Below are 13,387 nucleotides of genomic sequence, written 5' to 3' on the forward strand. Positions count from 1 at the left end.
TGACGGGTAAAAAAAAACTCAACACAAGCCTTGTTATCTCCATGATGGGTTCATGTTGTATCATGAGTACCGTCAAAATTGTCACCCCTAGTTATAATAAGTTATATCTTTGTTCACATTAAACAAAAATAATGTGATAATATAGTTGTAGAAGTACAAATAAAATAAATAAAACAATACTAATTCAATAATCTCATGGTTTATTTTGCACGGGTATAACATGAAATCCTAAAATGCAAATCTAAACACAAAAAACATGCAGAAACATCATAAAGACACATTCTTTTATCTAAGCTTTTGCATTTATATAATTATATAAGAACATATATTTGCAATGTTACATCATCTACTTTCGACCTAATTGTCTTGAACTAATTTAGCTAAAGTTTATTGATGATATAGAACACCATACGCGGATACGCCTATATGAGACTTTCTTGTAGTAGTGTTCGGCTAAATTACTAAAATATTAAACTTTTATTACTAAAATATTCATTATTAATATTAAAAGTAGATTCTTAATAAGAAAAGAAAAGGTTAAATGTGTATATTTTGGATAGAAATACCAAAAACATAAAATGTTTAGAGGGCGTTTGGGATTTTTTTCAAATGACTTTTTGATTTTTAATTTTTCCAAAAAGTTAAAAAATTCAAAAAGATGTTTAAAAAATAGAAAAATCATTTTCAAGATAATTTTTTACCAAGAAAAATAAGAGTTTTCAAAAGTTTGAAAAAGTATAATTTTTTTAGAGTATACGGAGCGGGCAACGCCACCGGGCGTTATGCTTATGTGGCAGGCCTTTAACGGCGCCATGGCGGCAGGAACACCGCCCCAGCTAGCCGTTATTGGGTGTTATGCCACCGGGTGTGATGTTGATAACGGGACGAAACGCGTGTTATTCCTCTGCTTTTTTCCTGATTTGCTTCTTCTCAACGTCGTTTCATATAAAAAACACCATTTCCTTTTGATATTTATAGATATGTTATGGACAGAATAAGATGATGTGGCACCCATAACGTGGGTATGGGCGTTACCCATGCCCACCGGCCTTAAGCCTTTTAAAAAGTAAATTATTCAAAAGTAAAAAATAAAACCCAAAGATTTTTTAAAAAACTTTTAGCTAACAAAAACAATTTTTAAAAATAATCCCGGACACCCTCTTACATCATTTAATTCATCTATGAAATATATTTATGATCTCTCTCCCGTCTACTCGATTTCCAAATTTAAAGCTTCACATGCTAAAACTCTGATCCACTTCACAAACACAACATACAAGATGATTGTTCATGGATGTTTGTTGAATCCATTGTTTCAAGCTCCTTCAATGTCCGATTCGATGCCGATTGCAATTACTTCAACGAACTATATCGTTTCACCGTCTTACCATCGACGGCGACCTCCGTTTTGCTATCAGTTCCGGTACCAGTACGTCAATGCCGGAAATGTACTTTTTCATAGCAAAAAAGGCACAAGAGATCGTGTCAGTTTGTTGAATCGAATTCGAGTATACTCTGAATCTAAGGTATCTGAATTACTCTTTTTTCTTATTTTTATTTTTTCTTGTGCTATATACTATATGGTTTTTGTGAAATATTTTTATGAACCAAAAGAGAATCGGAATCAATTCTGATGAATCAAATTTGTGTGATCTCGTATGATGCATTAATCGTATTGCCATTATGAGAGTTTATTAGGTTGTTGCATTCCTTTTTGTTTTCTTTTTTGTCAATTGGAGTTCCTTTTCTTCCTTGTTCTTTATGGTTTGGCATTTTCACAACAATATAAAGCGCAATGAAACACAAGTACAATTATTACTTATGACTTGGTAACAATTAAATTTAGTAGTGGTGTTCTCGTAATAATAACATTCATATAAAGTTTGAATTTGGATATCAATTGTAAGAACCTATGATTCAATTATCACTTATCAGTGTTAGTTTCATGACTTTTTTCTTATCAAAGGTTTAAAAGCATGATATAGTAAGCTTGTATATTGATGAAAAGATAATGACTTTTCCAACATAATCTCAAGTGTAGACAGAAGAAAAGGAAGTAAGAAAGTATTCACCTATCCTCGAGAGTCAGTTGCTATCAGAGAAGAATGTATCAACAGCAGAATTGAAGGCGATTCCTGATATTTGGAGATCTTCAGCAGAAAGATTTGGTGATCGGGTTGCATTGGTGGATCCACATCATGACCCTCCTACAAATATGACATACAACCAGGTCTTCTTCCCTTTTACTATGTCTTTTAATTTTTTCAGAAGTAATGGAATCTTTAATAAAAACTCCAATCAATTTAATCTGAACGTTATTTGCAGCTAGAGGAGAATATATTGAATTTCTGTGAAGGTTTAAGAGTTATTGGAATCAAACCATGTGAAAAGGTAGCACTCTTTGCTGACAATTCATGCAGATGGCTTGTTGCTGATCAAGGTAGATACATTGAATCCATGAAACTACAAACGATATGTATGATTATGTTTAATTTTAATTAAAAATTATATAGTAAAAGTAACAAGTTTGGGTGTAGGTATTATGGGTACAGGAGCAATAAACGTTGTGAGGGGATCCAGATCATCTGTGGAAGAGCTGTTACACATCTACACTCATTCTGAAAGGTTAGCAAAAAAGTTAAATTACTTTCAACTTCAAAACTGAAAGAAAGTTTATAAAAGTATAAATAAACTCTCATATTTCCTCATGTCAACAATTTGCATTCTTTGGATAACAGTGTTGCACTTGTTGTGGATAATCCTGAATTATATCATCGGATTGCAACGGGATTTAATTCAAAGGCATCTGTTAGATTTGTGATCTTACTTTGGGGTGACAAATCATCATTAAGTAGCCATATGATGGAGGGAATTCCTGCTTATACCTACAAGGCGATTATAGATATAGGCCATGAACATCGTATGCTTTTGGTTGATTCACATGATGCCTGTAAGTCAAATCTACCACTTAGGAATTGGAATTCGGGATTCCACTCCATACTCCATAGCATGATTTGGTGCCTCTAGACTGACTATATGAATCTTTAGGTGAAAAGTATGTTTATGAACCCATCAAGTCTGATGATGTGGCTGCTCTTATATACACAAGTGGGACCACCGGGAATCCAAAAGGAGTAATGCTTACACATAGTAATCTTTTACATCAGGTACTACAAATGTCTCTTTTGCCCCTTTCAGTTGATCAACTTTTCATGTCTTTAAGATGTTATGTTTTTATACCTTTTTAGGTTAATAATTTGTGGGACATTCTCCCTGCGGGGCCCGGGGACAGATTTGTAAGCATGCTTCCACCTTGGCATGCATATGAACGTGCTGTTGAGTATCTTATATTTGCTTTGGGAATTGAGCAAGTATACACAAACGTGAAATACTTAAAGGTATTTTTTATATTCCATTTGGAATTTCTTAAATCCAGAAAATAGATATTATATAATATTCCCATTCTATTTTGTGATTTAAATTCTTTTTAGTTATTTTCGTTGTAGGATGATTTGCGACACTATCAGCCACAGTATATAATATCTGTCCCTCTAGTATTTGAAACTTTATACAAGTACATCTTCTCTATTTACTCTTTAAAACTTTACAATGATTCAATGATGTGAGAAATAGCAATGTACTTTCATTAATTTGTTTATTATAAAAGAAAATATTGTAATACAAAGAAAGTAGATTGTTATTTCTTGCATTTACTTGTTTGTATTATGCAGTGGGATTCAGAAACAAATATCCACCTCATCTGCTATCCGTAAGGTGATTGCATTATCATTGATAAAGATCAGTTTGGCATACATGGAGTTCAAAAACATATATCAGGTTCAAATCTTTTACCAACTTATTGACTTTTGACTTTTTTGTGTTTGTGCATGAGGGAATTTATCTTTGTAATGTTGTGATTAGTCTTGATATTGTTTTTATAGGGAGAATGTTTGTCAAGAAGTCAGAAAGAACCTTCTTACATTGCTGCAACATTGGATTGGATATATGCACGGATTATTGCTGCCATTTTGCTCCCTTTACATTTATTGGCAAATAAACTTGTTTACAGTAAAATTCATTCTACTATTGGGATTTCAAAGGTTTCATATATTATCCTTCTTATGTCATTCTGTTGCTATTTGAACTCTTTAATATATATTGCATAGGAAACACGTACAAGGGAATATATATATATATATATATATATATATATATATATATATATATATATATATATAGATACAATATTTACATCCAGAACCCTTTAATATATATAACTATCTATTTGTCTAATATTTGTTGTCTGTCGTTTGTCGTTTGCTTGTTTGCTACAATTGCTGTCTGTTGTATGTTGTTTGACTGTTGTCTGTTGTAGTTGAAATTTTTTATTCCACCCAAAAATATGGGACAAGAAGTCGCTATCGATCTGTTGTCTGTGAAAAAGACGTGAATGCCCTTGTTATCCTGATAATTTCTATGAAGGATGTCTAGGATTGTAAAAGGTAATTGAAGAAGATTTAAACGAACTTCTAAATATGATATCTGTTACATTCGACAGGCTGGCATATGTGGAGGTGGAAGCTTGCCATTACATGTTGACAAATTCTTCGAGGTTTATAGATTCATTATTATTTTTTTTCTAATATATTAATTACCAGATTAAAACATAGATAAAAAAAAATTGTCGTAATTGTAATGTTTTTACAGGCAATTGGAACAAAAGTCCAAGTTGGATATGGATTAACAGAGTCATCTCCTGTCATAGCTGCTCGACAACCATATTTAAATGTAATATACAAATCCAAATGTGAAAATTTATATATAGATTTTATATTATTTACAAATATATAACAAAGTCATACATGTGAGACTTGAAGGTTCTTAGATCAGTTGGGCGTCCAATTCGACATACAGAAATAAAAATTGTAGATGATGAAACTGGTGAAGACCTTCCTCATGGTTCAAAGGGAATAGTCAAAGCCCGGGGACCACAAATCATGCAGGGTTATTACAAGGTAAGGGTAAAATGGTCATTTAGGAATAGACCCATTACCCATTCAGCCACTTAATGGGAAAAAAAACCAGCTGTAGTTTTTTAAGAAAAAGATGATTAAATTAAAATCTAGTGATGGTGAGTATTTGAAATAGAATCCGGTTGCTACAAAGGAAGCAATAGATGAGGAAGGGTGGTTAAACACAGGGGATATCGGTTGGATTTCCACTTTCCATTCGTTAGGGCGAAATCGTAATTCTGGTGGCATTATTGTTCTTGAAGGCCGTGCCAAGGACACTATTGTCCTTTCAACAGGTAAATAAAATAAAAGAGACAGTTTCTTTATCTATTTCTTGTTTTTTTTTTTTTTAAAGTTTATTTGAATGTTGGTTTTTGAATGGTTACTAGGGGAGAATGTTGAACCAGAAGAAATAGAAGAAGCAGCCATGAGAAGCAATTTAATCCAACAAATACTCGTCATTGGTCAGGTAACACTTCAAATTTTAAACCTTCGTTTCCATTTCTTTTCCTTTAATAATAAAATATTAAATTACATTTTTCGTCCCCGAGTGTAACTGATTTTTTTGCCAATTTGGTCCCGTAAGAGTTTTCTCTTTCAATTTTGGTCCTTATTTGAGGTTTTTGTAACCTTTTCGATCCCTCATCCAAGTAAAATGACTTCTTTTGGTCCTCGAGTATAGCTGATTTTTGCGATTTTGGTCCCAAATCATTTTACTTGGAACAGGGACCGCAAACGTTACAAAAACCTCAAATAAGGACAAAAATGTGATAAATATTATTCTTAATAATATAATTTTTATGTTTGATGTTATAAATGACAACTAGGATCAACGTCGGCTTGGAGCTATAATTGTTCCAAATAAAGAAGAAATTTTATTGGCATCAAAAAATTCATCTGGTAATGTTCAACTTAGCAAAGACCAAATGGCTGGCATCTTATCACAAGAGCTTCGAAAATGGTAACCAACCAACTTTACTTTATCTCATGATATTTTAACTTGTTCCATCTTTCAATTTAGGCTAAATGCAAGAAATAGCAACGTACGTTCGTTCATTTATGTATGTATTATAGGCAGCATGTTAATAATTTTCTTCTTAATGTTGAATTTGATGCATGCAGTACATCAGATTGCTCATTTCAGGTGGGACCCATTCTTGTCATTGAAGAGCCTTTTACGGTAATTCCACATGCATTGTATTTATTGTACCTTACCTTTTTTTTTGACATAATTAATCTTTTTGATAAAATATGTTTGTTGGAATTTCAGATTGATAGTGGTTTGATGACTGCAACCATGAAGATCCGTAGGAACAAGGTTGTGGAACTATATAAACAGGAGATAGATGATCTATATAAGTAAAAAAAAAAAATATATTGTGTTGTACTTTCTCTTTCTCAATTCACCCCTAATAATCTGTATCTTGTATTTATTTATTTATTTATAAGTTATGATATCTCATATTCTCATTTCTCATGTCATTTTGTTGTCATGGTATCACAATTTGGTTTTGTCACCCTTAATAATCTGTATTTTGTATTACAAAATGACCTCATAACGAACTTTTATCACAAAAATAACAATCAGTTTTGAAATATAGATTGAGAAATTGCTTTATGAGAAACATTTCGCAATTTTATAATAATTTTTTTTCCTGGTTATTTTATGATAAAGACACCATCCGATTTTGTCATTCTAGTAGTTGTCCCTATTTTTAGAGAGGGGGGGGGGGGGGGGGGGGTTGTGATTATTTGTTTCTTAAGCACATATCATATGAACTATTTCATATTGGTTTTAGTTTATCAATTATATATATAAATAGATAAACAAAAATAATAAACAACATTATAATTTTAATTTTAATATATTAACAAACTAGGTTACAGACCCGTGAAAATCACGGGTTGTTTATAAGATAGACAATGAAAGTAAATTGATAATATAAAAAAAATTAAAAATTTAATACTAAACTATATTGAAGTATGATTGTCAATATAGGATAATATTGTATTTTAATAAATGAAACTTGAATAATTTATAATTTTATTTTGTTTTTATTTTTTATTTTCTAACAGAAGATGATTGTAAAATAATATGATCTAAATAATAAGTAATTATCTTTTAATGAAAGGAAAAAAGATAAAAATCCAATAGATCTAAAAATAATTAGTTAATTCAACGAATATTTTTATATGATTTGTGAAGAGACCAATATGGGTTTAATAACTTTTTTTTGTGTCATTTTAATGGTATAAAATTGGAATAAGATGTATATCAGACTATATTTTTATCAACGGTGCCACTAAATGTTAATGATTATCGATTTGCATTCTTAAATATATGTCACTTTATTTAATTTCATAATATATATTCAATGATTGAAAAAGAAACAACAGAGATGAAGAATAAACAATAAAATTGGAAGAAAATATCCTTCGATCGAAAAGAAATAATAGCAAAAATTTCTAAAAGGCTATACATCATTAAAAAAGACATTCAAAACCTAAGATCATATCTCAATTAATCCTTCATTATTTTAAGTATTTAATATCTTTTTTCATGTATCAGCATAGCCCAACGATAACTTAAGGTTAAGACATAGAGAAAGTAAACCACGAGAGAGAAAGAAAGAAAGTAATATAAGAAGGGTGTGTTTGGGATTGCTTTTTAAACATAAAAGTCCTTTTATAAAAAGGAATTTTTGTAAAAGAACTTTTTCTAAAAGATGGTGTTTAAAATGTGTTTGGGTTGTGTTTTATGACTTTTAAGTGATAAAAGCTATAAGTCACAAAAAATAGAAATTTCTATCTTTTCTCCGGCCAACTTTTCCTTCTTGACTAAAAGTTGATTTTAAAAGATCTTTTCAATTTGCCAAACAACTTTTAGTAATTTTTAACTTTTTGAAAAAGTTAAAAGTCAAAAAGATGATTAAAAAGGAATCTCAAATACCCTCCAAGTATAGAGAGAAAGTAGGAAAAGATATACAATATATTTTAAAATTTTAATCAAAACTATGTCGTTTTTATATTTATATTTTTTTTAAAGTATTAAATATGAATAAATTTTTAAGAATATCACATGACATCATTAGAATCATAGTTTAGAAAAGTATCACTTGACACTTATTGATTTGTATTTAATATTTATTAGGTAGTATAAATTAGATTAGTTGGTAAAAGATAATAAACCTATAAGTATACAATATCATTAAGGGATAAAATGATAATTTATTAAGATGAGGGGTAGAAATTAATACTATAACCATTAATAAATGGTTAATAATAGTGGTAAAATAAACTATGCACTCAAATTGTATTTAACCATTGAATGAATAGTGACAAATCATAAATAAGTTCTCTTAATGATAAAACATCCACAATTCATTGAACTCTTTTGAATTTAATGGATTGTCACATCATCCATTAAACACCTATACAATAACATCCACAACCCAAACACTTATTCAATCATCATCACAATTTTATTCATTCTATTTCAATTCTACTCCACGTCAGCACCTACACTTCAGTCAACTCATATTCAATCCTAATCGTCATCATATTCAACTTTTATACTGGATTCTCTAACAAGTCATAAATAAATTATTACTGGAATTGCTCTTAAGGGAATATGAAACCGGCGCAATATAGTCATGTCCAACATGGGCATTATATCCAACATGGTGGGATGAAAATATAACCATTGCCAGTTTTCCACCATTTTTTGTAAAAGTGTATACTAACTTATGAGGTAAAAAAAGTTAAAATAAAAGTGGTTTATACGGTATCAAGACGTAGAAGTTGATACATTGTTATTTTAAAGGAAGTTATTTGTTTTATCCAAACACTCAAAATGCTTATTGGCGAAACAAATTAAAATTAAACATTTTATTCGGTAAACAACAATAAACAAAAGCTATTTTATGCCAATCCAAACCCTCTTGTTATCATGTTAATAGTATCAAACTTTAATAAATTGATATATCATCAGAGTAAAGAAAAGAGAGAAAATGATATCTAATATTGTTCAATCTCTGGTATTACAAAGGAAGAAAAGAATATATATATACATCTTTTTTATACTATGCACTATTCACTGACTTGAACGATCCAAATTAGAAGAAAAAAAAAATTTATAAGACCAAACTTGAAGAATTAAAGGAAAAAAAATTAAAAGACCAAAACTTGCATACCAAAACCAAAAGGACTATTCGTATAAGCAGTCGATGGCTATACAAGTCAACTTTAGCATACGACGTTCACAATCGTAACAAGAGCCATGACTTTAGAAACCTAAATCCGTCATGAATGCATCACCAGTTACTCCAACCTCTCCGTCTCTGCGCCAGTCGCCGCCTTACATCTCCCGGCAAGACTCTCCATGCCAACATCCTAAAGCTCGGCCTCGACCGCTATGGAGCCCTTCCCAATACACTCATTTCAATGTACGGCAAATGCGGCCTCATCAAAGACGCCGTCCAACTGTTCGACGAAATGCCTCAACGAGACCCAGTTTCATGGGCTTCTATTCTCACAGCTTACAACCAATCCAACCTCCCTAACCATGCCCTCTCCCTCTTCCCCTTCATGTTCACTCGAGATTCCTTGCAACCCGATCACTTCGTTTTCGCTAGCTTACTGAATTCCTGTGCTGCCTTAAACGCGCTACGAATCGGACAACAATTGCACGCCCAATTCATGTTATCCCCATTCTCATCTGACGAGGTTGTCAAATCCTCCTTAGTTGACATGTATGCAAAATGTGGATCGGTGGACACTGCACGTTCTGTTTTCGATACAATTTCTTCAAAAAATCCGATCTCTTGGACTACTCTGATTTCCGGGTATGCTCGGAGTGGAAGAAAATCAGAAGCTGTTGACCTTCTTCGAGACATGAAGGAATCAGATCTTTTCTCATGGACTGCTTTAGTCTCCGGATTAATACAAAGTGGTCACCTAATCAGCGCCTTTCATCTCTTCATCGAAATGAGAAAAGAAGGAATCAAAATCATCGACCCCTTTATTCTCTCCACCATCATCGTAGCTTCTGCTAATCTTTCATCACTCGAACTTGGTAAACAGGTTCATTCTTTAGTTCTCAAACTCGGTTTTCAATCCAGTTTATACATCAGCAACTCCCTCATCGACATGTATGCAAAATGTAGCGATATAATCGCAGCCAAAACTACCTTTCATGGTATTCTTACAAAAGATGTAGTCTCATGGACTTCAATCATCGTGGGGTTAGCTCAACATGGAAGAGCTCAAGAAGCATTATCGCTATATGATGACATGGTATCCACTGGAATCAAACCAAACGAGGTAACATTTATTGGCTTGATTTATGCTTGTAGCCATGTAGGTTTAGTTTCCAAAGGTCGTGATCTTTTCAAATCGATGGTTGAGTGTTACAAATTAAACCCTAATCTTCATCACTACACATGTTTACTAGATCTATATAGTCGATCAGGGTATCTAGATGAGGCTGAGAATTTACTTAACTCCATGCCTTTTGAAATCGATGAGGCTGTTTGGGCTTCTTTTTTGAGTTGTTGTAAGAGATTTGGGAATACCCAAATGGGAATTAGGGTTGCTGATCGTGTAATGGAGTTAGGTGTTAAAGATCCTTCAACTTTTATAGTGTTATCTAATGTTTATGCGGGTGCTTTTATGTGGGAAAAAGTAGCAAAAGTTAGGAAGATGATGGTGTCCATGGATGTAAAGAAAGAACCTGGTTATAGTTGTGTGGATTTAGGTAGAGAAAATGAGGTTTTTTATGCGGGTGAGATGTGTCATGTAATGAAAGATGAGATTTTGGTTTTGCTCAAGGATTTAGATGAGGAAATGAGGAGAAGAGGATATGTTCCTGATGTTAGTTTTGTGTTGCATGGTTTGGGGTTTAAAGAGTAGGAAAAACAACTTTTTTTTTTTTTTTGCATAGTGAGAGGCTTTATGTGTTGCTTAAGGGTGTTAAAGGGTTGCTTGTAAACAGTTTTTGAATGAAGTTTTTTCGTAGTCTTTAGATTATGTAATTATTTATGGTTAAATATGATTATAAAAATATATGAGGATATTTATTTATATATTATTTGAATACAAACATTTGTAAGATTAGATGATTTGTCTAATTTAACCTGGTTATCTATTTTTTTTTCACATATGGCCATTAAAATTATATAAAATTTAAAACTAAATATGCGTTCGACTAAAACTATAAAATTTAAATTACTATCCAAACATATATATATTAATTAGGATAATATAAATTTAATATCAAAAAACTTATCTAAATAATAAAATACCATATGATATTATTAAACTACCTTTCCAAAACTAAAGATGATCTTCTTTGCAGCATCCCATAGGTTAAAGAAGGATGAAGTTGTACTTTCATATAGGTGGTAACACTCCTAAACCTAATTAGATTGTTAATAAATTACTAAATATAAGTTTGTTAAGGTTCTGAAAATTGAAATGAAGATGTTGACTATCGAAGAGTTTGATGATGATGAGGTGTGCTTAATTACAGTATGAGTTTGGATATATTTGTGAATTTTAAACCTAATTAAAATATGAGTTTGAATATAATTATGATTTTTATAGTTTTTGATGAATATATATGTAGTTTTAAAAATTATAAGGATATTGACGTAATATTGAAAGTTTGTAAAGATATGCATGAAATTTATTTTAAATAAAAAGGAAAGAATTTATATTGTTACACCATCCTTTGAAAAGAAACTGAGGGTGATGTTTGGTATGTGGAATGGTTTTTGAGAGGTTTTTAACATCAACATTACCGATGGCTAAGACTAAAGGGAGTGGGAGGCGCTAAGCCTCGCCACTGCCCTCGCTCCCAATACGCTACCCCATCCCCTTCGTTATGCTAAATGACTCGCTAAGAAGAACTCGCCAAAGAGCTAGCGAGAGGAGAGAGAGATAAAAGGGAGAGGTGATTGGCTCTTTCCTTTTATTTTTTTATTTTTTTCATGATTCACACTTGGTTTGTTGTATTCTTTCTCTTCGTGATCAACAATTGGGTAAAGACAAGATTGAATTAGCATGTTTTCAGCTTTGACAATTTCACAAATAGGTTAGAGAAAGGGGGAGATAAGAAATGCAGCCCATGTATTCGACGAAATGCTGCTGGGAGGGACAAGACAGAAAAATCTGAATTTGACAGAATTGGACCTCCAAAAATCCCAGACTAGGGATGTCAACGGGGGCAAACGGGACGGTGAGTGCATCCCCTGTCCCCGCCCCCGAAATTTCCCCGTTCCCCCGTCCCCGCCCCCGCCCCCGAAATGTTCAGCCTTCCTACCCCCGCCCCCGCCCCCGCCCCTGAATCCCCTTTATTACCCCCGCCCCCGCCCCCGTTTCCCCGCCCCCAATTGATTTTGGGCTGTCTTTTTTGGGCTAAAAGAAGTTGTTATTTTGGCTAAAAGAAGCTATTTTTAAGTAACAAATAATTATTTATAGCGGAATTTTACATGTTAAAAATAAAAAAGTTATGGCATCTTAAAAACATTATACTAACAACTCAAAAACATGTTTTTTGATGAATTTTGGAAGCTCAAAATCATGTTATTGTTTATTATATTTATATAATTAATATATGTAAATATATGTGTAATTTATTAATGGGGTCCCAATGGGGGTTTCGGGACGGGATTGCCTACCCCGCCCCCGCCCCCGAAATTAAAACGGGGGTTAACCTTGCCCCCGTCCCCGCCTCCGATTTTTTTTAAAAAGTTCCCCCAAACGGGACCGTGGCCCCCACAGGAACGGGGTCCCATGAGACTTTTTGACATCCCTATCCCAGACTTACACATCACACCCCATCTTAATTCCTCTCACAAACTAAGTTTCTAAAATTACCAAAAGGACCCTGCATTAAATATTATACTTATTTTTATGTAATATATTTATATTATATTAATTGTTGGTGGTTTAAAAAAATAAAATTTGATTAATATTTGTGCATAAAAAATGTTTGTGTATTAAAATAAAGTAATTTAAATAAATTAGAAAAAAGAAAAAAAAATAGAGTGTTAGGAGTGTTACCACTCCCTACTAAATGCTAAGATTAGATGTTAAATGAAAAAAAGGTGATGTGTACTCAAAAAGCTGATGTGGCAAGGAACTATGAGTGTTACCACTCCTCTTAGCCTAAGAACGATGTCAGGGATGTAAGATGTAGATAATAGAGCCTCTACAAGATAGACACGTTGCTTTCGTTGATGGCGTAAAAAAAAAGAGAAAAAAAAAAGAAAAGGTGTCGACGCCAAATGATCTGCTACATATAAAATGTCAACTCTCACTGGACAATATATAGTGTGGTTTGAATATGAGTGTGTTTGTGATTTCATCTAAAA

General features: G+C 32.4%; 2 protein-coding genes across 2 annotated transcripts; both read left to right on the forward strand.

Annotated features, from left to right (window-relative positions):
* Nucleotides 1-1,187: 1,187 nt before the first annotated feature.
* On the forward strand, nucleotides 1,188-6,494 carry LOC145158310 (putative acyl-activating enzyme 16, chloroplastic). Its single transcript, XM_079077229.1, has 18 exons — nucleotides 1,188-1,526; nucleotides 2,042-2,230; nucleotides 2,326-2,440; nucleotides 2,538-2,625; nucleotides 2,739-2,950; nucleotides 3,049-3,167; nucleotides 3,249-3,398; nucleotides 3,507-3,574; nucleotides 3,732-3,837; nucleotides 3,942-4,100; nucleotides 4,559-4,612; nucleotides 4,708-4,788; nucleotides 4,878-5,015; nucleotides 5,149-5,308; nucleotides 5,402-5,481; nucleotides 5,840-5,973; nucleotides 6,135-6,192; nucleotides 6,283-6,494. Exons 1-18 carry the CDS (start codon nucleotides 1,281-1,283, stop codon nucleotides 6,373-6,375), a joined length of 2,250 nt encoding a protein of 749 aa, XP_078933355.1. The 5' UTR covers nucleotides 1,188-1,280; the 3' UTR covers nucleotides 6,376-6,494.
* Nucleotides 6,495-9,186: 2,692 nt separating this feature from the next.
* On the forward strand, nucleotides 9,187-11,093 carry LOC145158338 (pentatricopeptide repeat-containing protein At4g14050, mitochondrial-like). Its single transcript, XM_079077253.1, is given in 2 exon segments — nucleotides 9,187-10,940; nucleotides 10,943-11,093. Coding segments are annotated over 2 exon segments (1,689 nt in total). The 5' UTR covers nucleotides 9,187-9,320; the 3' UTR covers nucleotides 11,012-11,093.
* Nucleotides 11,094-13,387: the final 2,294 nt, after the last annotated feature.

Source organism: Lactuca virosa, chromosome 1 (genome assembly GCF_052849685.1).
Source record: "Lactuca virosa cultivar CGN04683 chromosome 1, Lactuca_virosa_CGN04683_v6, whole genome shotgun sequence".
NCBI lineage: Eukaryota > Viridiplantae > Streptophyta > Magnoliopsida > Asterales > Asteraceae > Lactuca > Lactuca virosa.